Genomic DNA, 24,606 nt, shown 5'->3' with positions numbered 1-24,606 from the left:
CTCCTGTAAGTGGCGGGCTGGGTAATTCTAGGGGCCCACACCCGCTTCCCTCCACCAGAAAGCATTTCAGGGGTCAGCCTGCCTGTGCGGGGGCTGCTCTGGGGTCGGGGGGCGCCGACTCACTGGCGCGCTCGCCCGGCTCTTCTCCCGCGCCTGTGTGACCGAGCCGGAGCACCCCACCGTCCCGCCACCCTGATCACACGGGCGGGCTGGAAGGGGGGGCCGCCTGCGGTCCGCTCAGGGGGGCAGTGTGGACAGCCACAGGCCAGGCAGGAGCGACCCGGACGCCGGGGCTCTGCGGCCTCGGGGCCCGGGAAGCGGCGGGACCCGAGCGTGGGGCGCTCGGCGCGCAGGGGGCCGGCTCGGGCCTGCGCCGGGGCGCGTGGGCCGCCGCCGCGGGTGTCTGAACGGGACACGGCGCGTAAGTGTTCAGTGCACACACACATGCGCTCACGAGACAGATACAGTGACGAACTCAGCACATAGTGTTGCGTTTCCGGTGTCAGAAACTAAAGCGCCCCAGAGTTCCATTCTACTTCGTGACAAGTCCTGAAGAGCAACATTCAGTCTCAAAATACATCTTAAAGTCAGTATTTTCCTTCAAGGAAAAAAAAGTACTATAAATAAATTACAATACAGTGAATTTGCCTGAACTCACTTCGTTTCTGTCTTCCAGCCTTTAAGTCAAATAAAACAGTGTAAAAACTGTACACTCTTAACATGATAGCTGATCTTTTATAAAATAACCTGTCTTCAGAGATGCCAATTTCACAACAAGGAAGAACCGCGCCCTGTTGTCGTCACTATTATAAAATATATATGTGTAGATACATGTGTTTGTTTTGATTTTTACAAAATGTGTATATTAATAGCTTTGCACAAATATTTTAAAGGCAAATGTAACTAATCTAAGGACTTCATGAAAATGACACGGGCAGATAAATACTTCATGACAAAGCACTGGGTCAAACGTCGTCGGCGGGCAGAGGAGGTACGTTAATCCTTGGTCTGGTGAAAAATGCTATCTTCTCCCTGGGATTGGAGAGAAGACAGGTTAGAGGCTGATCTTGATCCCCGAAGGCCGACAGACGGCTCTAGGGGCAATGATAGCTTTTCTTACTCATAAAGAAACTGAACCCAAGTCCCCGACGACACACCTGTTTGTTTACAGATTCTCTAATGTTAACAGACGTGACAAAGTCCCAGGAGGGCAAGCGTTTGTTTGCCGCCAGGGCCTGCTACGGTGCCTGGTGTGAAGTAAATATTCGCTTTATTAGTAAATGAAGGAAGGGAAAACTACACACGTGGGAGACTTTCAAATCATAAATGAAGGACATTAGTTGTAGATTTTTATGCCCTTTATGGTAGAGATGTAAAAATTCAGGGCACGCAAAAATTAGAAGCCAGGCACGGATTACCCTCCATAAAAAGGAATGAAGTTCCAAGACACGCTACAACGTGAGGTGTGAGACCAGACGCGCTGACAGGAAAGGCCCAGAGACAGAAAGCGGAGTGGTGGCTGCCGGGGCTGGGGAGGGAAGGGCGGGCGGGGAGGGAGCGCTCAGGTGCGGGGTTTCCTGCTGGGGCGGTGGACATGGTTTGAACTGAACGGAGGGGCAGGTGCCTGGTGACCGTACTAAATGCCATCGAGTTGCCCCCTTGAAACGGTTTGCTTCTGCTATGTGGTTTTCACCTCAATTTTTGAAAAAGTCAGACATGAAAGAATATAGATATTAAAAAAATACAGATAAAACCATGCGCTTCTCCGCTTATAAACAACAAGAACAGGGAAAGCAAACCTATGCTAGTGAAATTCAAGACAGTGGTTACTCTGGTGTGGGGGATCTTGGGGTGCTGCTCATGCTGGGTTCTTGTCATGCGGTTTGTGATAATCCACTGGGCTGTATCACATATAGGATGCGCGCCCTTGCCTGCCATGTATTAGGCTTCAGTGAAAAAGACAAAGGCGGCACGTATGTGTGCGTATCTGTGTGTCGATCAGCATCGTTTACAACAGTGAGTGGCTGGAAGGAAGCAGCTTATAAAACAGCTGTGGAAATTCTATCTAGGAGGTGGGCATGCCAGCCAAAAAGGTAAGATGGCGGCAACGCGGGATATTTGAACTTTTCAAACGCTAAGTGTAAAACTGAACCCACATGATAAAACGCAAGTGGCACGAACAAAACCGTTGCCTTCCGACAACGATCAGAAGAAACACGGCCCCTCGCAGGGCCGCAGGAAGCGGGAGCGGACAGCGGGCAGGAGGGCGCTGTGCTGCGCGGCCGCGGCCCCCACCTGAAGGTCTGCACGTGCACGTGCTCCTTGTGGTTCTGCCCGCGCAGCTGGCAGATGCCTTTGGAGGCCTTCTTCAGCATCTTCTCAGCTGCCTGCTCTTGGTGGAAGTCAAGTTTGGTCTGTCTTGTCTGGAACGGCAACCGTGGGGGAACGAGATGCTTTACTTCTAGTTTTAAGGAGGGATGGGTGAAGCCAAACCCGGTGCTGGGGTCCCCTCCCCTCCCCCAGGCATGTGCACAGGCGCTCCAGCGCCGAGTGGCCAGTGGGCCTGCCGGCAGGAGGGCCAGGGACCCTCCCTCAAGCGGCCGGGTTTCCAGATGTATGCTGGTGCCACCCCCGCCGCGAGGGAGAGGGCCGGCTCCTGGGGCGCACGGGGTGGCTGAAATGCCCCTTTTGCCAGCTGAACTGCTGTCTCAGCGGCCCCAGTACCACTGGAGCCAAGGGCGGTGGGCCGAGGCCAGGCAGAACTCAGGCCGCCAGAGGACCTGGCAGCAGGCCCTGGCCTCCTACCTGCCTCTCTGCCTCCTTCAGCAGACTGCGGAAGCGCTCGTCCCGCAGCACCCAATGCGGGAAGTCGGTCTGGCCGCGCAGCTGGGCATCCTCCAGCCGCTGCCGCAGCTCGCGCAAGGCACACAGCTCCTCGTTCAGCTGCCGCTGCCGAGTCCTTGACGCCTGGAGATCCAGCTCCAGGTCCAGGGAGGTGCGGGCCATGAGCTCGGCCAGGGAGGACCTGCAGGACTGCAGGAGACGACAGTCATCAGCATGCAGGCCAGCGGGTCGGCACCAGGCGGCCAGCAAGCACGGCCTTCTAGAAGGTTCTTCAATATCAGCAGAAGACAGGCAAAGCCCAGTTATTGTATAGCACAATGAGAAAGGGAAGGGAGGGGGGGAGGGAGGGAGGGAGGGAGGAAGGGAGGGAAAACCAAACCATAGATTTGGGCCAGACTGACTGAAATCAGCAGTTCAGTATCATTACTGACAGTCAGCTGTTTTCTTTGATGATAACCTATGGGTCAGCGACAGTGTGGAGAAATAGCTGCTCTGTTATGGGGCTAGTGGGATCAAAAGCAGGCATCCCTCTGAAGGACTACTTGGCCATGTCTATCAAAAGGCAAAAGAGATGCACGTTTCCTTCGGTTCTGCAATTCCTCTGTGTCTTGTGTTTGAGAGGCGTAACTGATGACACGTGGGAGTGATCCAAATGAGATCACTAGATACATAACAAGAGGAAGGTGATTAAATAAATGCCATGGCCAGCAAAAAATGCAGCCATTGTAAAAAGTTGAAAAAAAAAATTGACATGGAAAAATCTTACTAACCCACTCAGGGGCAAAGCATGTCATAAACCGTAAGTGTTTTCTGTTTAAAAACTTGCATCTACACACCCAGGCAGCACACGTGTGGACATGCACGCACACGCCAAGACTGCTCCCCGTAAAAGCCTCCAGGCAGTCTAAGAGAAGAGCGCTCGGATGTGGTGCCGAGAGCAGCGCTCCAGCTGACGGGAACGGCCTGGACGGGGTCACGGCCACAAAAATCATGACTCCGCGAGCTCACAGCAGTGAGCGGTGGGCAGGTCACTGCTTTTTACACACACAGTATTTTACACATATACGGACTCTAAGTGCAAATATGATGTATTCTAAAAACGGCAAGTTCATTTCAAAGCACTGCTGAATTCACAGCGGAGCTCAGCGGCTCTGCACCCAGGCTGGCCTGGCCCGCTGGGGACCTCTGGCCGTGTCTGGAGACATTCTTGGTCGTCACAACGGCAGGGGGTTGCTACTGGCATCTGGGAGGTAGAGGCCGGGGATGCTGCTCAACGTCCCAGTGCCCAGGGTGACCCCGCAGCAGAGCCATCGGCCCCCAATGCCAACAGCGTTGCTGCTGGGAAATACGGGCGAGGCCGAGTCCCGCGTGTCCGGCTGGCGCTGCCAGTGGCTGCGCTACACACAACCACCTCATGCGTCCAGGGGCTTTGCGATGATCCTTCAAGAGGGTTCATGCTTGGAAAGCGCAGCAGAGCTGTACCACTGATGTGATGTGGACAGAAATCCTGGTGGTTGAGGGGAAGGAAGACCCCAGACCAGCCCTACATAGGAGCTTGTGCGGTGTGGGCAAAGCCCCATCTCCCGAACTCTGCACGCTCCAGCCAAGAAGGAAAAAGACGCTTTTATAGAGAAGAGTTGAGTGTTTCCTAATATGCAGTATGTAAAATACTCAATGTAATGAGCTCTCTTAAATCATATCTTAAATTCAAGAAATATCCGTAATATTATGACATAGCCACTTTCAAAAATCACATTTCAGTAAAGAAATAAATATATTACCTTTAATATTACCTAAAAGACTGCTTTTGAAGGCTTCTAAACATAGCTCCCAGGGTAAGGACAGATTATTAGTTTACGCGGCACACACCTGCTTGTAGCGAAGCGTTCGTCTTTCCAGAGTATTCCGGATGAAGGGGGACTTCCGGGGCAGCGTGGAACTGTCGCTGTCGCTACGATAGAGCTGCATCAAAAAGAATGATGTTCACAAACGTGTTCTGAGGCGCTCACGTCGGCTGAGCCTGGGCTCTGAGCCGCAGGATTCCATCGCTGCTCGCCGTCACTTAAGACCTGCGGTGCTTTCACCAGTTACAACTAAGCCCACACGAGAGTTTCAAGTAAAACGAAAGACAAACTGAAACAGCAAGACCCGCCCTCATGGCCCTCACCCACACCACATGAAGCTTCCAGCTAATCGAGTTAACAAAAGCGCTGTCCCCGTCAACACCAGCTGTCTGGACAGAGCGCACGACACTCCCCACAGCCAGCGCAGCTTCGGCGCCTTTGCTGTCCTCCATCATCGTCTTGCTGCATTTCTGGCTTGGGCCAGAAAAAATGGCTTTCCACCAAAGAACTCGTTCCTGGTGGCAGGACATACCATCACCACCAAGGTCAAGGATAAGGTCTGCTTTTCCAACGGAAAGTGAACAGGCCTTCTCCGTGGCGGCGGGGTCTTGTTTCAGGATCTATGTGTATCTGTGTGAATACCAAAGTCCTGGCCTGCAGGGCCTTATTTTCCAAGCCAGTCACAGCACCCTATTACAAACATGTAAAAACAAGGGGATCTCTGAAGACATCCCCAATCAAGGCCCACTTCATGCAGGGTGCTGAGTCAGCTCAGGGTGGGGGACACCTTTCTTGGGGATTTCCTCCTTTGTCACCCCATCCACCTAAGTAAACAGCCATGAGCCAGCTCTGTGGTGGTTTGACAAGAGTCTAGAATAAGGAAAAGACATGAGGATGGCCTTCGATACAGCACCCCCTGCCACCAGGCCTGGGGCCTGGCCTAGGCAGCTGCCCTCCAGACATGGCTGGAGGGAGTGAGCGGATCACAGCCTCGCCAACATGGCAGGGGGCAGTTGGGGCCACCCAGGCCACAGGCCCTGCTGTCACAGAAGAGCCACCATTGGCCCAAGGAAGGTTGGGGCCTGGGCCCAGTTCCCTGGAGGGACCTGTACACCCGTAGAATGTCCTGCATAAGTGTCTCTGTTTACCTGAGGACCTTGGACCAGGCCCCACAGTCTCTGCTAACAGTGTGATGAACTGGGGGTGGAGGTGGGGGTCATCAGCTTAACCTCTGGAGGGGCTGGGGACTCAGGTCAGCCAGGCAGGCAATCAGCTTGAAGTCCACTATCTTCAAGGTGCTGTCCTCCCAGGGAACCCAACATCAGGACTTCCAGCCACTCAGAGGTGCCGGGTCGCCCAGTCTCAGCTGGGGTAAGGGCAGCCCGTGTCCACCGGCCATTCCCTGACACTGATGTGGACATAACCCCCACCAGCAGGTGCATGTCCAACACTCAATGTCGGGGGAGAACTGTGCAGAGTCTGGAGGAAATCAGGGCCAGATGTGCACGGGTGTGTGGGTGTGTGTGTTTGTGTGTGCGCGTGCGCGTGTGTGACCGAGTTCACAGCCACACATGCCCAGAGCTCGTTCAGTGCTATGGTTTGGGAGAACACACGTCTTTTAGTGTGACTAGTAAAAAGTAAAACACAACAAAGGGTCGGGGGAGAGCGCACCAGGCGGGCGGCAAAGGCGCTGCACTCACCCTGCACACGTACTGGCTTCGTGCCCCAGGAGAGAACGTCTGCGAGCGGACGATCGTGCTGCTCCGCACAAAGGGCGATCCGCGGGCCCTGCGGCCGGGCCGCTCCTTCAGCACCCCGGCTACTCCTCCGGGGAAGAGGTCTTCTGTGTTGGTTTCCTTGTCAACCTAGAGAGTTGCTCCTATCACCATGACTTTCTCTCGAACACAAGCATCAGCTTCACAGAAACAGCCACCTCTGTGTCACCGCTCCCCTTGGGGGCTCTGACTGGCTGGCGCGCCACGCATCCATGCAGCCCCTTCTCCCCGGCCCGCTGTTAGCCAGCGCGTGAGCCATGGCCGCTCACCACACCGCTCCGTGGGCACAGGTCACCAGCGTGCCCGAGGCCCAGTCCCCCTCCTGCACACCAGGGCATCGCTCCGGTCTCCGCTCAGTTTCCTCACGGCTCCCGGAAGGGCTGGTGCCTCCTTCCAGGGCAGCGCCCAGTGCACAGCAAAGCCCCAGGGGCCCCGTCGGTCCCCCAACCTCTCCACTCACCTTCAGAGGTGGAGGCTGGAGTCTCTCGGGGCTGCAAGGGTCGGCCGGGCCAGGAAGCGGATGTCCGTGGGGGAGGTCGACGCCACTGCAGCAGGGATCCGGGTGCGGGGGGCTGGTCTGCGCGCAGCTGCTACAGCCACTGTCCACCGAGTCGGCCTGCCAGCTCCTGAGGGTGGACATCGTCAAAGTCCAGGAGAGGCTCAGGAGAAGGTGCACCGAGCAGGCCCCGCGCAGCCAGGCCCGTCTGCTGCAGGGCTGAGCACAGCCACCTTTGTCATCGAGTAAAAGGCCTGTTTTCTCGGAACACCACTACAGCTTTTTGTTAAGAGGGTCCACTTTTATCACCCCCTGGAGCCGCTGAAGGGCCCACCTCTGACTCCCCACCCCAAGGTTCCTGTGTCTGCAGGGAGGCTGAGGCAGCACTGATGCTCGGGTGGCCGGGCGCCAGTCTCCACTGTGGACAGGGCCACCCCGGCCAAGGGCTCCGCAAGCAGCCGCTTGGATCAGCGTGTGACTCCGAAGGGGACACGGCCGGGACAGGCAGGCAGAGAGATGGCTGGGTGGCACGCGGCCAGGGACAGAGGGAAGGGGGTGGGGTGACAGCTAATGGGGTTTCTTTCTAGTGTGAAGAAAACACCCTAAGATTGACTGTGGTGCCGGAGGCACGGCCCCGTGACTATACTAACAGCATCTGAACTGGCCACTGCCGCCGCCCCCCGACCCCCGCCCCAGCGGAGCCACCAGGTCTGCCCGGGCGCCACCGAGGCGGCCCCACCTCTCAGACACGGCCTCCGCCTGCTCCTCCTTGCGCTCCAGCTCCAGGATCTCCTCCTCGGCGTGCTCCAGCCTCACCCGCTCCTCCGCCAGCTCCCGCTCCACCGCCTGCAGCTGCGCCGTGGTCCGCGCCAGCAGCGCCGTCACCGCGTCCTGGGGAAGGAGCACGCGCTCGAGCTCGCTCGCCCCTGCCACGGCTGCACCACCCGGCGTCAGCCCGGGGCACGGCTGGGGGGCGTGCGGTGCCGGCGCCCCGATGGCTCTTCCATGGGGACACGCTCGCCCCACTGACAACACCGCCACTGGGCTCAAATGCACCACCACGAGCACGCCGGCACGAAAGCCGCCGCCTCCAAACGGTCCAGTCGCTGCGCCCATGTTTATCACCCCCGTGACGCTCCATTTACACGACATGCTAAGACCGCCAGGCCACCCTACGCTCCTGGAGACCATCTCCGCGGGGCAGGCCAGCGCCAAGGTCAGGAAAGCAGGGCGGCGGGCGGGCTCCCCGAGCCGGGCCACTCACCGTCTTCCCGGCGCCACAGGGGCCGTGTGCGGGACTCGCGGGGTCCCGGGGCGCGCTGTCCCCAGAGCGCTGGCTGTCCCTCTCCCTGGGCAGCTCGGGGCTGGTGAACATCTGGACTGAGTACCACCGCAGCTGCATTTCATTCGAAACGTCATAGTTGGCCAAATTAATCTGAGCGATGCCCTGCAGGGAGTTAGAGAGAGAACAGCACGGAGTGGTGTCACCTTGACAACCACCCAGGTCAGCTTCTGCCCTAGCCAGGAGGGGCGTCAAATGTGTCCCTGCTCTTCGGGGGCTGAAGTACAATGAAAAGAGTTGCAAAGAATCCTACGGAGGTGTCTCCCTGATTGCTTGGTCAACCCCGTGAGAAAGGCCGAGAAGGCAAACGGGCACAAAATGAGCGCCCCTCTGCCCCGCAGCGCCAGCTGCGCGAAGGTCGGCAGTTCTCAGCAACGTCTGAAGAGGGCGCTGTCGGGGCGCGACCCGCTCTCTCTCCAGCCACAGAAACTCCCGGCTTTCCCGCTTGACAGACAGCTGGCTCTCCCAGCCCCCTCCGTCCCCACGGACGCTGCTTCCCAGGACAGCTTCTAAGCAGCGGGAAGGCGGAAGGTGAGGGAAAGGCTGACTGGACGGAGAGACGGGGGCGAGGGCAGAAGGTGGGAGCAGAGAGGCCAGACCAACGGCCCAGGGAAGGCGGGAGGCGGGCAGGGGCGGCGGAGGCAGCGCGAGCAGGAGCTGTACCAGCAGTTCTTCCTGCAGCTGCTGATTCACCGAGCACACGTAGAGCTGAAGCGACGTCAAGGCCGACATGCTTGAATGCACGGGGATTCTGAACACCTCATTAAATACCAGAGGAGCGTGGACTTCCAGAGCCTTCGAGCAGTACGTGTTTGGTGTGCTGGAGTCGAGTGGTGGCAGATAGACACGGATGTGTCTGGAACCAGAGGGGGGAGGGAGCCGGGGGAGGGATGTGAGGCATGGATGCATCCGCGAGAGCAAAAGCATGAACCCGCTTCCCCGATCCCCTCTGTGATGCCCACTGGCAGAACTGCAGAGCCCTTTCCTCAAGTAAGAGTCAGGCAAAGAACTTCCATGCCCTGGAGATTTGGGGGGAAACCATTCACAGAGAGAAAGACCGCCTGGCTGTCCCGCCCCGTCCCCCCAGATGCCCCAACCATGGTTAGCGCTGCCCAGCACGCTGTCGGGGAGCCAGTGCCGTGGTCAAGCGCAGCCCTGAGACCAGGGGGCTCCGCAGGCCTTCACACCTGCTTCTAAGCCTGGTGAAAGGGAGCTACCCTGGGCTTCACCAGGACAGAGCAGTCACTGCCTGGCCCCTGCCGGGCACCCATATCAGACTGCTTTCCTGAGACAGGCCCGGATCACAGCCAGAGGCCTGTGCGGCCTCTCACTGGCTCGGATACTTGAAACCCCAGGGCTGCCGAATATAGCACCCATAGCTGGGCTGCAGCGTGGGACCAGCCAGACTCGGAGAGCTTCTGCCTCAGAGGACAAATTCAACCCTTAAAAACGGACATTCCCTTACATTTCAGACAGAAGTTTCCTGGTGTGTATGGTAAATTCACGTTCTAAAATAAGACAGTCTCTTTCCCTCCCCAAACCGCCCAGCCCGAGGAGGCCAGCACGCGGTGGCCGTTCTCCGGGGAAGGTCTGGGCGGGGCGCAGGGGCTTACATTTTGCAGTCCTCTCGAACCAGCAGGCGGGCGGAGTGCTTCAGCTGCAGCACGTGCACGAGCAGACATTCCCCGGCGCAGTCGTGCCTAGAAACGCAAGGCAAGGTCAAGGCAGATGCATCCACGGTGGCGACTCCTCGTTCCACTGCAGCAGCGCCCCAACCTGAGGGTGACGAGGTCTCGCCCACCCAGGGCACATGAGCTGTGTCTGGAGACGTGGCAGCACCTCTGCTCCCCAACCTGCAGTGCCCAGCACACCACGCACGAGACCCTGCCCCTGCCTCTGTTGAAACTGCCTCGCCTCACAAACACCTGGGCCCAACGGGAAGGGCCCAGCTACCTCTATTGTGGCCAACATACTCAGCTCGTGCAGAAAGCGCGAGAATTTCCCCCAGTTCCAGCAGGCGACAGTTCCCAGCTGTGACTCTTGTGTTGGAAGACAGCACTGGGGCTGCCTGTCCTTGTATCTCCTTCCTGCCACCTCTGGCCCCTCAGCCAGGCCAGATGAAGCGGCTGGGAGTGCCCCAGCCCACTAGGCCTGTACAGAGAGGTGGGAGTTGCTGGGCAGGCCCCAGCTACAGGGTGTCCTTACGAGCCACAGGGAGGAGGTGGCTGTACTCACAAAAATCCCACGTGGATCTGGGGCCCTTCGCTCATGAAGGCGTCCACTGGTGCAGACTCTTCTGCGTCTTCACTCCTGAACACAACAGAAAGCCACCCATCATCCAAAGGGACCTGGCGGCTGTGTGTTGGGCAAACACGTGCTGGCATTGAGGGGTGCTCCTCCGGGAAGAGAGCTTTATTAATGTGTCATGTGAAAAATAAATTCCTTAAGTGACAGAAGGCAGGGCAGGTGCTGGGGCCTGGGGCGTAATCTCATCAGGTATCTGTTGTTTTTTGAGGAAATAACCTTGTAGACCTTTCCAAAGCACATGTGACATTCCGGACAAAGTTCAGAAGTACATTGCAAAGAGGGTGCCGTGAGTGAAATGTCGTGTTACTGCTTGCGGTGACGGGAACTCAAAATAGAGCCCGGGAGCCCAGGAGCCCAGGAGCTGTCTGTCACTGCGAGGGGGGCCCCTACAGCTGGGAAAAGAAGGGCAGGAGGAAGAAGTTTCTTTCTAGTGGATGTCCCTTCTAGAAAGCAGGTCTCTCTCATACACCAAGGCTCCCTTTCTACCTCCACTCGGCCTCAGCTTGGCCTCCAGCAGGCCAGAGAGAAAGGAGTCTTCCTGGGACTCAGGATGGGATCAGCTTCACATGCCACTGAGAAGCCAGAGAGTTCTCGGGAGCAGCTCCTGGTCCGCCCAGCCTCCCGGAGTTACAGAGAAGACCCCACCCCAGAGCTAACAATGTAATCGCCCCCCACAGAAGTCAGAGTGGCCTCCCTCGTGTGCCCAGCAGTGCCCTGTCACCCCGCAGAGGGAGCAGGAAAGAGTAAGACCCGTTTCTGACCTCTTGGCGGGAGGCTCAAACACCCCGCTGTCGCTGGCCAGCGAGTAATCCGACAGGCAGGCAGAGACGCGGCGCGCTCTCCTCTCCAGTCTGCTGGCGCCGTCTTCTCGGAGAGTCACGGCTACAAATGAGAGACCCCAGGGTCAGGAGGGCACACCACGAGAGGTTGGCAACCGCTGTGCCTGCAAACGAACGCCTGAAGGAACAGCACAGCCAGGCCGTGCGGTCCAGAGTCACGCCGGGCGTGCAGGCGCGTCCGCTGAACTCCGCGGCGCTCGCTTCGTCTTAACTGTCGAAAGACGGAAGCCACAGACCCCCGGCCACGCCCTTCGCGGGTCTCAGAGTGTTGTCAACATCATAAACCTCTTTTCACCTCCTTCGTGAGCTCTCTGAGCCTAACATGCGGGTGGAAGTCCCTTTGCCAGGCACTCTGAGATGGCCGCACCACCAAAAGTGGGGGGGAATTACCCCAAATCTGCATTTGGGGTAGGAGTGGGTAGGAGCAGTGGGTAGGAGTATTTCTCCTTTCCTTCGTAGGCTGTTTGCTATTTTATATGACAAACATCCACTGTGCTTTACCACAAGACTTTTTTTTTTAATTCTCTAAATAAACCCTACAAAATGCAGCGACCCTGCCCTTGAGCACGTGTCTGCCAGCAGCTGGCGGCTGGGTACGCTTCCAGAATGTTCTCCCGTGTTAGAAAGTGGCCATTCGCTGAGGGCAGCTCACGCTTATCCCAGGCTTATTTCAAGCAAGAGCCGCAGAGAGCCCCTGGGATCTTCCCTCTAACACTTTAACTGTAGCCGCACCTTCCTCACGGCGACAAGGTCCCCTTGGCAAAGCAGGGAAGCCCCGCGCCGGCTTCTGTGGAAGGCGCCCTGGCTAGGACAACGCCAACAGGAGGCCCCGACCGGCCCGATCCTGCTACTGTCACGCCTGCCATCACCTCCGTGGGCCCCGGGTCTTTCTGGCTTGGTCTTCAGCCATCTAAGCTCTAGACACCAGAAAGCTTGACGTGCATACATCCCTGAAATGTATGACGTGCATACATCCCTTGAAACGTCAAGCCCCCAACGGCCTCCTCTCTGTCCTGCCACACAGCAGCCCCACGCAACACGCGGAGGGAGAAGGTGGGCACAGAGCACAGCTGTCCTCCCCGAGGGCTGGGCTGCCAGCCCGGAGACCCCCGGCCCCTCCCGGGCGGGGACTGGCGCTGGCTTCATTCTGGGGCGGGGGCATGGACTCTCAAACTGAAGGTCCGGCCTCCCAGGTCCGGCCCTTCTCAGCACCCCCACAGCATGGAGGGGCCCAAAATAAGCGCTCCAAATGGCAGAGAGAACCCCTCGGTTTGCTGCATGGCTCCCCAGCAGATGAAACTGCCAGCCATGTTCCTTCCGACCCAGCTCCTGAGCCTGGCCTCATGCCCCTTCAAGGAGGAGACACCCCGAGACTGACCTAAGCACCTTGGGCAGCCCGACAAACTGCTCTCCCGTGCCGTGGGCAGGCCTGTGAAGAGAGAAGGAAACCAAGGAGCGACCCTCAGCCATCAGGCCTTGGCCACTGTAGTATTCATGGAGGGGATCCAGGGCCGCACAGGGCGCCTCCCCGGAGGGGAAGCACCCACGCCCCAGCCCCCAGCCGCCTGCCCCCGGGGTTCTCAGCAACGCCATGACCCTGGGGACAAGGCTGGCGAAGTCAGGAATAAAAACTCTTGCAAACGTTCATCAAAAATATCTCTGACCTTTCCATCATTAAAGACAGAGAGACAGACAGCCCTCAGGACATCGACACTGCTTGACAAACTTGAAGAAAATAGGACCCTCACATTGTGGGTGGGGCTGCCGCCTGTGTGCTGAAATAACCGGTCATTACATTACGGGGAAAACACCTAGAGGAGTAAGTACTGAAAGCTTCTAGAGAAGTCCTCACACAACTTCAGGGGGCCATGGTGAACATTCATGTTGAAATAATAAAGATGATGGAAATGGAGCAGCGTCGCTGAGGTGCAGCTCTCAAGCACGTTAATGCAGGCCCTCCTCGGCCTTTGCCCGACCACCCCGGCCGCACTGATGCACACTACAGAGACGTCCTGCAGCCTGAGCCCAAGGTGAAGAAGTCAAGACCACTTACAGTGAGCGTCTCTGTGGAGCCGCATGAAAAAAGAGATAAAAAAAAAAAGCACAAAGTGAAAAAACTGTAGAATTTAAGCCAACAATTTTAAACAGCCTTAATATAATACAAATGTCAATAAACAGAGGAGCAAAGTCTCAGGTTTGGTGGATTTAGATTAGCAAAGACCAGTGGGAAATGAAAATGGAAAAGGATTGCACAATTGTGACACAATCGGCTTTTAAAATCTAGGGAAGATAAAACTGTGGTAAAAATGTCAAAAATGTTAAAGCTCCGTCTATTTCCCCACTCCCCAGCCCCGTCTGTGTCCGGAGATTGACTTAAAACACAGTAGCAGGAATCATTCCTGAGTTCGGGAAATTTTAGGCTGGGGCACTTCTGAATGTTATCTCCCTCCAACTCGCCTGTGGCCCAGCGTGACCACGGTTCCCAGCCGCCCGGCCCCAGGGAGTTATGCGGCCCTGCATCCCGGGGAGGGCGGGGACGGGATGGGAACTAAGAATCTCGCCAATTATCTGAAGCAAGGGTGGCCCTGGGCGTTCCCAGCAACATCAAGGGAAAGAAGTCGCCCAGTGTCCCCGCCTCAAGTTGGCTTCCCCAGCCAGGCCCCTGGGAGCACCCACCGGCACCCACTCCTGGAGCCCATTCTTCCCCGTGTGCGAAGGACCCAAGCCCACTGACCGTGTCACCCACGGCCCTACCACCAGGGGGCAGCACGTGCAAGCCGCGCGGCGGACACGGTGCCCTCTGGGGAGCTGAGGCACTGCCGGCCGCGCAGGGAAGAAAGACTCGGGGTAGGAAGTTAAGTCAGCCCTTTCCCCTCTGACCACGTCTTTCCCCTTGGGCTTCATGTGGATTTTCCGCCTCCTGAGACGGTCACTCATGTCTCAGCCTTTAGAGAGAAGCTGGCGTGGAGGGGCGAGGGCACTGAGAAAAGGAAGCGAAAGGAGCAGCAGGCGCGCAGGTCTGTCCTTATTCTCCATCTTGAATGAAAGGAGTAAACAGGGAGCGCCGAGCCTGCGGTTAGAAGGAAGAACAAAGCAAAGAAGGTCGCCCGTGTGCGAAGGGAGGGTTTGCAAACAGGTGAGAACAGCAGAGGCCCGGGCGCCGCCCCGCCAGGGGCTGCCTGGGGAGGACACGCTGTGCGCGGGGCCACGTTTCATGTGAACATGCGGCCAGCGTGGCTGGACAGGAGAGACTCACGGGGAACAGAAGGCTGCTGAAAGGCAGGGCCCCTAAAGGTCACCCTGCTCAAGGGCGGAGCAGCCGGCCGGGACTCCCCCAGGTCTCGCCCGCGGAGAGGCGGGGAACACAGCCCAGGCGCCCAAGCTGCGAGTCCGAAGCGCTTTCCAGCCCCGCCACCCTGGTTTTCGCTCAGCCTTTTCTGCTCAGCGGCGCGTCTGCTGGGTGGCCAGGGAGCTGCGGAGGGTGAGCGGCCTGGGCTTCACTGGCTAGATGCCGGCCCTCTGCACTGTGACAACCGGAAATGTCTCCAGACGTTTCCACGCATTTCCCTCGAGGGGAAAACACCGCTGGTTGAGACCACCGCACACATGGGGCGTCCGCCTAAACGCAACCGCTGGCCCGCTTTGTGCCATGCAAATCAAAGTCAATTAAATGGATGAACTTGGGGAGTGAGACCTTGTTCTTGACCCTCCCTAAAGCCCACGGGGGCTCCTGTCGCTGGGGCGCGGCTCACAAGCACACAGGTCAAGAAGAGGTGAGTGGGAGCGCGGACCCTGCTTGTGACAAGCCTCGGACGGGATGTTCCCGGAGCCGCAGTTTGCTTCTCCACGCGGGCTACAGCCTGGCAGACCCTGAGAGGAGGCCAAATTAACACCGACTGGAGGAAGGGCCCTGTGGCTCCCTGTTTCTCGATTTGCAGCTGGCAGAACTCAGGGTTCACTAGAAATGGCTGCTGCTCTCTGGCATGGCTTTTGGAATCACGCTTACTCGCTGTGTCCACATTTGACACTGCACGCCCTTAAAAGCTACAGGGACAGGGCCTCCCTGGTGGCGCAGCGGTTGAGCGCTGGGCTGCAAAGCTGCCCGCAGCCTCTGCAGTGCCGGCTCGAAACCCGGCCGCCAGCGAGAGTCCCACATGGCGTGACAGACCTCTCCTGCTGCACCCGCTGCTCCCCTCAGCAGTGTATTTCAGTACATCTGCCTGTTCTGTTCCCTGCTCTGGCTCTGGTGAATTCTCTCACCCTCCCGTGCTTCTGACTGTACCCAGTGCTTGTTAAAAAATAAATAAATAAATCTTTAAAAAAAACCTACAGGGACAAAGAGAAAGACATGAAGTCACAGGGACAAAGGAAGTGGAGATGTCTGCTGGGCCGCGAGCAGACAGCAGTCTGCGCACCGGTCTGGGGCACCCCCACAGACTGTGCCACCTGGGCACAGCCCCGGAGGTCTCACGGAGGCTGCGATCTCCCCATGGGCATCGGAATGCAAAAGCACATGTGGTTCTCACTCTCCTTTTCAACAATTCAGTGCCTCCTGACAACATGCCAGCCCCTTGCAAGAGACACTTTGCTGGTAGGCCCGGGTGCCCAGTGAGCCTCCCTGCAGGGTCACCCGCCATGTCCCTCAGGGCCAGCTGGCTTCCCTGAGATCACGGGCGACTTCTCCCCTGAGCTCGCCCTTCCTTCCCGAGCAAGGCAGCCAGACTTTGCCAGACTTACTTGCACCTGCTGGGGCAGCAGCCGCTGGAGGTCCCCGCTCTCGAGCTCCATCCCCGTCCCCAGGGTGTCCATGCAGCTGCAGGGACATCGTGCCCGGCGAGTCTTCATCCCCCAACATTGAGGCCTGAGCCCGCAGTCTGTCCAGGGCACTCAAGCCTGGCACCTCAAAAGTGTCCACTGACTGGGCGAAGGGTGATTCGCGGGAGGTCGGGAGGAAAGGCGTGTCCAGGGGTGAGCTTGGGGGAGAAAGGGAGGACAGGGAGGAGCGGGAGGACAGGGATGCCAGTGACTGGGGCGTGTCTAGGGAGCGCCTTTGCTTGGGCACGCCTGAGGGGCCCGGGGCATCTGGGAAGGAGGTATCTCGTCCCAGGGCTTCAAAGGGAAGGAGATCGAAGCGCAGAAGCGGGCTGTACTCAGGGTCGGGCATCTCGTAGTGCGGAAGGCCGTAGATGTCGGTGAAGCTGACCGAGCTCAAGGAACCCCGGCTGGAGGTCAGCGAGCCCCGGCTGGAGGCCAGGGACCCACGGCTGCTCCCCGAGGACACGGTCAGGGTGCTGGCAGACAGGCTGAAACGAGAGCGGCCCACGGCCTGAGACGAGCAGCCCGGAGACCCGATTTCCACTGCAAAGCAGAGCTTCTGCACTGCCCTGGGGGGGGGGCAAAACCCAGCCTCTTCCCCACCCGCCAGAGCGGGTCCTTAACGCCAGGAGCATCTGAAGGCACCTGCTCAATTCTTTCCTTCGTTTCGCTTGGCCGCTGGTAGGGGGCAGTGTTGGCATGAAGGACTCGCGCCTGAGTTCAAGTCAGAGCTAGCTGAGTGGGCTTGGTCAGATCATTTGCCTCCTCTGAGTTTCTTGCTTTCCCACTGGGGGCTGTACCAATAAAAGTAGTTCCTACCTCCTAGCATTTTCGGGAGGAGTAACTGAGAAAATAATACATACAAAGCCTTGGACATTATGCTTCAGAATACAAAAAGGACTTGACAACATGAGCTTTTGTTGCGCATCTAAATCGTATTTTAAAACTATATCCTTAAAAAAATAATGTACAAGTGCATATGTGTGCACAGATATATACACCCCTGCAGCTGTGAGATAAATTACAAAACTCAGGGATACACTGGACTTGAGACTTGTTATTCTGAAGTCAAATTTGGTTCTTCTCTTAGTCCTTGAGCCACATATTAGCAGCTCATCTTAAAAATGCAACGGGTCCAGGGCCTCCCTGGTGGCGCAAGGGGTTAAGGCACAGCCTATGATGCTATCCGAGCCCCTGCAGCACGAGTTCGATCCCCGGGCCAGGTTGCTGCCCACATGGTGCTGCAGACCTCTCTGTCTCCCCGCTGCTCCCCTCAGCAGTGGATTTCAGTAGATCTGCCTGTTTTGCTCCCCACTCTGTCTCTGGTGAGTCCTCTCACCCCCTGCACCTCTGGCCTGTGCCCCAGTTCTTGTATGCATAAATAAATAAATCTTTAAAAAAAAATATAACGGGTCTACTTTTGCATTCTCTGTAGGTTCTCAATTCTGGTAACTAAGTGTAGTTTTCCCCTTTCAAGCGACCCACCTTCTTAGCTGGGACTGGAGGTAGGATGTCAGGCGAGTAGCTTCTTCCAGCTGCATAAGCAGACAATTTCTTTTTTCCTGAAGAAGAATCCTGTAGGTAAGAAAATGGTCCATTGGTGGATTTCAATGACATTGAGTAGATTTTCCTGACAAGAAATTCAACCATAAATTCTCCAAACTGCTGTAGGTTTGAATGACTAAATTCTAAAAAGCATCTGCAGGTCACAAACACCAGGCTGGCCCCGTTTTTGTCTTGCTGGGAGGGGGACCTGTTCCTCCCTATCTGGCAAGATGGTGGGTGAAAAAGCTGAGACAAGCAGCTACACGAGAGAGGAAACGTGAAGGCAAAAAGGGTGAGGACACGGTGAGGTTAAGAAGGGGAAACCCAATGTTGAACACTCAGGAAGGGGAACCCCCACTACAGCACAAACCCGTCCCAGTCAAGGGAAGCAGCAGATGGCCCCGGTGTATCCAGAAAGGCCATGCACAAGGGGAAGGACTCAGGAGCTAAAGCCAGGACGGAAAAGACAAAGGCGGTTCTTGCTCGGGTCATCAAACCAGCCGAGTCTATAGGACTGGTTCTTGTAAAGACCTGGGCCCTGCCTGGCCTGAGAGGGGACACCGGCGCACCTCTCCGTGGCGCCCTGCACAGAGGTGGCGCGGGCCCGCTGGATCTCCTCCTCCAGCCGCCGCCTCTCCTCCTCCAGCCGGGCCACATCTTCCAGCGGCCGCCTCTGCTGGACGATGAGCTGCAGGTCCTGCAGCAGGGCCTCCTTCTCCTTGACCAGCTGCAGCCGGTCCCTGTCAGCCTCGGCCAGGCCTGGCCAGGACTCGCTCTCAAGCTGGGCCAGCTGCTGCTGGATATTCGAGACTCTGCAAGAGAGACACAGAAACCCCATGAACTTCGAGAGTCCTCTTCCCTCGTCCTCTGGAGACTCACTATGCTGGGGCAGGGCTGGGAGGACAGGACGCTCACGCGACACAGAATAAAGGCACCATGCGCCAGGCCACAGAGTGCCCAAAGCCTCACGCAGCCCCCAGGGCTGTGAGTCAGGAAGACAGTGACCGTGCTCCATTCAAAGGCGGCGCCCTCTCTCCACAGCCATGCCCTGTGCTGGGTCTGACCGGTCTGCCCTGCACGGGGAAGTGCCAACTCAGCTCCCCCTTGTGCTATCGCTAGCTCACGCTATGTTGGGCTTGGCGAAGCTCCTGGTGCCCCTACCCTCCCTGTGCCCTGTCCTCCCTGTAGGCCACAGACTAAGGCCACCTTCAGAAAAGAGGAACATGTCCCGCACGGGCTTCTGAAGAGAGAAGCCTTGCGTATCTGTTTCTGGGCAGAAATAAGCGATGCCAGACTCATGCTAACCCAGTGCTGTGGAGGACACTTTGGCATACATGCCCCGCACAGAATGCCGAGTCTCCCCTGAGATGGCAGAAGGCCAGGCAGACAGTAAGCCCCATAGCCTCAGAGGGAGTAGTTCTCAGGGGGTCCCGCACCAGCGGCCTCATCACCACCTGGGTGCTTGCTACAAATGCAAACATCAGGCTCTCCCCTCTCCCACCCTGGGGATGGGGTCAGCAATCTGAGGTTTAATAAGCCCCTTCCAGGTGCTTTTGAGGTTTACTCAAGTTTGACCTGCTCTTGGGCAGCCCGGCCTGATCTGGAGGCTGGGGTTCGCGCCTCATGGTTCTTGGGGGCTTCCACTAGGCACTGAGGTGATGATCCCCACTAAAACGGGAATGGCGGGAGTGCCCTCCTGACGGCGCCTGCCAGTGATCAAAGCTGGTGTCCCGCCTGCTAGGCCCAGACTCTGGAACCCGTGTCAAGGCCGTTCCCGTGGGTATGGTGAAGCAACTGGAGCCGGTCCCGGGTTCAAGCCCATCGGCCAGCCCTGCACCCAGTCAGGCCTCCGCGCGCGAGAGCGAGCACGGGGACAGCCTGGCCGGAGGATCGGAGAAGACGGCCTCCCGTGCCAAACCGATCAGACCCGGGTGATGGAAAGAGCGCACAAGTGAGTCTTAATGTACACATTTTCCTCCAGCCCAGGTCCCCGAGAGGGTAAAGAAAACAGCTGAATGTCAGTAGCGTTATTAGACAAGTTCTTCTCTAACTTAAGACTAATTTCCTGAAAATGTGTTGGAAATTGGTGCCAAATCATGTCACTGAAAAAGCTAATAACAGAGGCAGCTGAACAGGGTGAAGAATCCAAGTGGGCTTAGGTGTCCACCTATGACTAATCAGTGTCATTAAAATTTATGGCAGTCATATAACTGAAGCCCAAGCAGACCCATAAATAAGTTAGCGCCCAAGCAGACATCATACCCAGTGAAATTTCTGGAACATTCCACCATAGATCAACACAAGTCAAAGGTAAGGAATAAAATATAAAAGACACGAATAACACTGAGCAAATCTGTTGGGCCCTGACCTTTGCTCATTTAATTTATCTGATGCACAGGAGACCCCACCCGAGCCCAGTGAAAGTTGGCAGCATCTGCCTTGTGGTTGGTATCAGCTCACATACAAATAGGACAAGCAGGTATTTTTAAAAAACACTTCTTCTGGGTTTTCTGAGGTTTTCATGAGTGATCAAGGGTCTACTCCAAGCTCATTGCTATTCTCCAAGGATTGCAGGGTGGGTGTAGAAGGTGAGGGCAGCAGATGATTCCACGCTTTCCAGGAAAATCTCAAGTAACATCCACCAGCAGAAGAAATAAGGGAAAAAATGAATTACGGGAGGGAGCAGAAGCACAGGGCACACCGCTCACTGGGGGCAGAAAAGAAATAGTCCAGGGACCAAAATCAAACAGTGTACTGGAACTTTCCACAGCTCGCAAGAACAATATGCACGGCCATATGGCGAGAGACAGGCTCTGTGCGGAAACAAAATCTGGATGAAGTTGACTTCGTGCAAGCCACCTGGAAAAGCTGTCTGGCTGAGCTGAACACGAGGCAAACATGTCTGTGCTTAAGAATAGTGCTTTTGTTATCATTTAATTTCACAACATGCAAGTGATTTAATGTTCGTTTCAGAGCTACTTGAGTCTAGCGGGCTGTGGGCACATACTGGAAAGTGCAATTTCTCTCCCTATATCCATATTCCAGATGCACACATTGGGGACATGCTCTCAGCCAGGTCAAAAGAGGCAGATGTGTCTGCCTATCTGTTTGTCCTAGAAGCCAAAAGTTCTAGAATTCCTTCAATGATTTCTTGTACACTCGCCATGGGACAGACAAGATGGCTTTCCTTTACAACAACATGCCTGCTGTACTGCGTGGCTGGCCTGGACAGGAGCGCCTTGGTGTGTTAGGGATACCAGAAGAAACAGACCCTCTGCCCAGGGCTGAGCACACATGTGCAGAAAGTCCTCGCTTAATGCTGTCACCCGGTTCTTGGGCACTGCCACTTTTAAGGAAACTATGTATAATGAAACCAGGTCTTCGAATCACGTCATTTCGTTCAATGTCAGAGAACCTGCCATAGAGATTTACGATGCCTCTTCTTCTACATCGATGCCACACAGCTTACCCGCCAGATAACACCCACCCCACGAGTGCCATCACTCTAATTCTGGGTAATGAAGAAAAAAACAATTTCCAGGAATGGATTTTTCTGAAATAACCTTTCAGTGAAATTAAATACTTGGAAGCAAAGCAAGGTCAAGATTAAAGTTTGCAAAAAAGAAGAAACTTTCCCAAGTTCATTTTTAAAGAGAACTGAGAACAACTTAGAATTGGACAGGGTTTCCTCCCGCAAGTCAGCTGCATTGCTGGTCCACTCTGGTTTCGGCGCTCTGTCTGGCCTGCCCGCAACCTCTCACGAACGCCTGGGAGAAAGCTTTAAAATACATGTCCCCGCGCTCCTGGCGGTGAGGAAATGAGGCCAAAGCCTCAGACACTCAGGTTTCGCGTTTATTATTTGATTCCCAAATTCGATTCCCAAACAGGTCATGTAGACAGAAGTAAAATAGGAATTATTTTTCCCTTCCTATTTTTATCAAACACCTTTCTGCCACAAGCCAGGCGGCATAAGGCCGTGACTGGAGGCAGCGCGCACGCGGCAGGAGCTGCCAGGAGCCTCGCGTGGAATGCTCACATACGGCCTGTGTTTTTAAAAGGCACTTTTAATCCTCAAAGTTGTGAGGTCTCCAGCACAACCCCCGATTATCTGCATTTACTCTGCAGTCCTCTATATAATTTCTTACGTTTCTGACACATCGCTGCTTTCTGGAACAGCACACGCAGCTCGAGGCGAGCGAGGCTCCCACATGACGGTGAGAGGACAGGTCGGACCCCAAGCCATGCCAAGCTGAGACTCAGCTCGGGGCCTAGTGTCTTTAGATGGCCAACGGCAGGATGGATTGACACTCCATCCGTCTTCTTCCCTCAGTTTTCTTTTTGTAAATGTCAAATGAAAAGAAGTTTGAGAACCTTTCAACTGAGACCTAAGTCTGAGGGGCAGTGAATCGCTTCAGCTGACTGAAGCAGCGCCCATTCGGCTCAGCTCTTTATCCCACGGGCCCGTCTGAAAAGCCTGACTCCAGTCCACACGGCTGAAGAAGGGCCTCCGGGTACTCCAGCTCCTCCCCGCCTGCGCCAATTGGGCCCCCTCAACGCCAGATCTTCGGAGGACAGCTTCTTGAAACAAAAAGCAGGTCCACGGCTTCTCTCTCTTGGCCTGACGGGGACGAGGAGGCTTTCCTCTTCTCCCAGCCACGCCCCACCCCCCAAAACCCACACAGTCACTTGAGAAAGGAAGGGGAAAGCCAAGGGACTGATCAAATTCGACTGGAATCCTGACACTGCGCTCGCTGCTGACAACGGATGAGCAGCAGGACCGAGCCTGGCAACCAGACCCAAGGCAGGGAGAAGCTGCATGGACCGAATGTTTTGTTCCTATCTGGACAGTGAGCGTTTCTATGGAAACAGCTACAGTTTGTGCACAGTTCTGGAACAAGCGCTCTTAGGTTAAAAATAAGGAGCCATCTGCGTCACCGGGACTGCTTCAAGAAGATCTGCTCCTCCCAACTGGCTTTTAAAAATTCTCAAATTTTTAACCAATAGTGTGAAAACATTCCTATCATCAGGTCTGCCTCGGGTATCCAAAGCACTGCTTCTAGAGGGATAGGCAGCAGCAAACACAAGACTAGTCACCGTGAGAGTGGTGGTTTGGTCAGAAGAATTTTCTAGAAGTCACACTGCCACTTGAAATTATGAGTTTCACTGCCACAAATGTCCTTTAAATGCACATACATGTGAAATCCCTCACTGACCAGAACTGCATTTTGATGTTTTCCCAACTCCACAATCTCGAAGCTACATCTACAAGGAAAGCCCTTCGGAAACACAAATGCTCGAGCTCCTCCCAAGCTAGCGCGCAGGGCCCGCGGGCTCCAGAGAAGGGAGAGGAGGCTTCATAGGGCAGAATGATTTCAGAAGCGGGAGCTGGGGCACTGTCAAGGGGGTGGTGGCGGAAGGAAAAGCCGCAGCTGTGTGGCACCCAGACAGTGGCCTGACAGTGTCCATCCTGCTCCCTGCACCCCTCTTGGTGGAGAAAGCCCTTCCCTCCAATAGGAAAGCCCAGCATCTTTCAGGTCCAGTGTCAAGGCCATTTTCTCCAGGCCCCAAGAAGAGGACGTGGGAAGAGGGTTCAAAACCATGAGCCCCTCCACATCCGTGAAGCCCCAGAAACTACGAGCGGAGCTCAGCGCCTGCGTGGGTCCTAAGAACACACGCCCGGCACTGGAACCAGCCTTGGCTCGTCAGCTCCCGAAAGACACGCATGTGGTGATGTTGTCCCTCTTTTCAGGTCAAGGGGAAATGTCCCAAAGCTCACACCAGCATGTGGGCCTCAGGGGAGGGAGCCCGGAGCACAGCAGCTGGCCTGCAGCTGACCTGGCCCCGGGGCTGCCGCTGGCCCTCACACAGGCACCAAGGCCAAGAAGCAAGTTTGAGCACATGGGACCCTCACTCTTGCCTTCAGAAAAATCCACTGACTACTTAGCCCCTGGAATGAGGGCAGTGACGTAAACAGCCAGAAAAAAGCCCTACCCTCACGGCGCCTACATTCTCTCAGAGGCAGATGACAACACAGCAAACACACAGGACCCCAGGGTCACGCGATAGCATCTGCTGGGAGAATCAGGGCGATGGGGGGGATGGGGGTGCCCCTTTATGCAAGAGGATCAAAAGGAGAACAGAGGCCACATGGCAGCGTGAGGGCCAGCATTCCACTGCGGGCAGAGCAAGCAGCGAGGCCCAAGGACACTCCACTAGTTTCTCCCCCCTCCTGCCATAACAAATTACCACAAACTTGGTGGTTTAAAGCAACACCCATTATTATCTTCCAGTTCCAGAGGTCAGAAGCCGGTCGGCAGGGCCGCGATCCTTCTGGAGGCTCTGGGGGCTGCCTGCATCGCTTGGCTCATGGCCCCACAGCACTCTGACCTCTGCTCCAGCCTCACGTCTCCTTCGTGGACTCTGCCCCTCCTGCATCCCCTCAAAAGGGCCCTTGGGATGCTATGGCCCACCAGATAATCCAGGATCACCTCCCATCTCAAGAGCCTTAACCTCAGCACAGGTGAAGGCCCCTTTTGCCATGGAGACTTGGGGATCAAGCATGGACATGTTTGGGGGCCATTATTCTGCCAGCTCCAGACACCAACAGCTGGCCCGGCAGGTGTGAGGTCCACGGGACGCAGTGGGGACTGGTGGGTGGGAGTGGGCTTAGGGGGTCTCTAGGACACCCGCTAAGGAGGGCATTATGGCTAGAACAGGGTAAGCGAGGACACAGGGGAGAGGGCTGGGTCCTGAGTTGACAGAAAGCTGCCCCAGCAGGCCACACGCAGGAGGGAGTGAA

The 24,606-nt window shown here is 56.3% G+C and overlaps 1 protein-coding gene across 1 annotated transcript in view; it reads right to left on the bottom strand.

The window, feature by feature from the left end:
• Window positions 1-965: 965 nt before the first annotated feature.
• Window positions 966-24,606, bottom strand: part of WWC3 (WWC family member 3) — a gene marked incomplete at both ends in the record, with an annotated part of 72,659 nt that continues 49,018 nt past the window's right edge. Inside the window, 15 exons of the mRNA XM_084258032.1 lie at window positions 966-1,032; window positions 2,296-2,423; window positions 2,806-3,033; window positions 4,714-4,806; window positions 6,389-6,553; window positions 6,924-7,089; window positions 7,699-7,850; window positions 8,224-8,406; window positions 8,965-9,157; window positions 9,915-10,001; window positions 10,537-10,611; window positions 11,370-11,490; window positions 16,185-16,750; window positions 17,748-17,837; window positions 18,377-18,619. Of these exons, the coding sequence (XP_084114158.1) occupies window positions 966-1,032; window positions 2,296-2,423; window positions 2,806-3,033; window positions 4,714-4,806; window positions 6,389-6,553; window positions 6,924-7,089; window positions 7,699-7,850; window positions 8,224-8,406; window positions 8,965-9,157; window positions 9,915-10,001; window positions 10,537-10,611; window positions 11,370-11,490; window positions 16,185-16,750; window positions 17,748-17,837; window positions 18,377-18,619 (2,557 nt within the window). The remainder of the gene's footprint in view (window positions 1,033-2,295; window positions 2,424-2,805; window positions 3,034-4,713; window positions 4,807-6,388; window positions 6,554-6,923; window positions 7,090-7,698; window positions 7,851-8,223; window positions 8,407-8,964; window positions 9,158-9,914; window positions 10,002-10,536; window positions 10,612-11,369; window positions 11,491-16,184; window positions 16,751-17,747; window positions 17,838-18,376; window positions 18,620-24,606) is intronic.

The sequence above is a fragment of the Talpa europaea genome, assembly GCF_964194135.1.
Source record: "Talpa europaea genome assembly, chromosome: X".
Lineage (NCBI taxonomy): Eukaryota > Metazoa > Chordata > Mammalia > Eulipotyphla > Talpidae > Talpa > Talpa europaea.
Note: the sequence above shows the minus strand (reverse complement) of the source record. Positions and strands in the feature narration are given on the sequence as shown.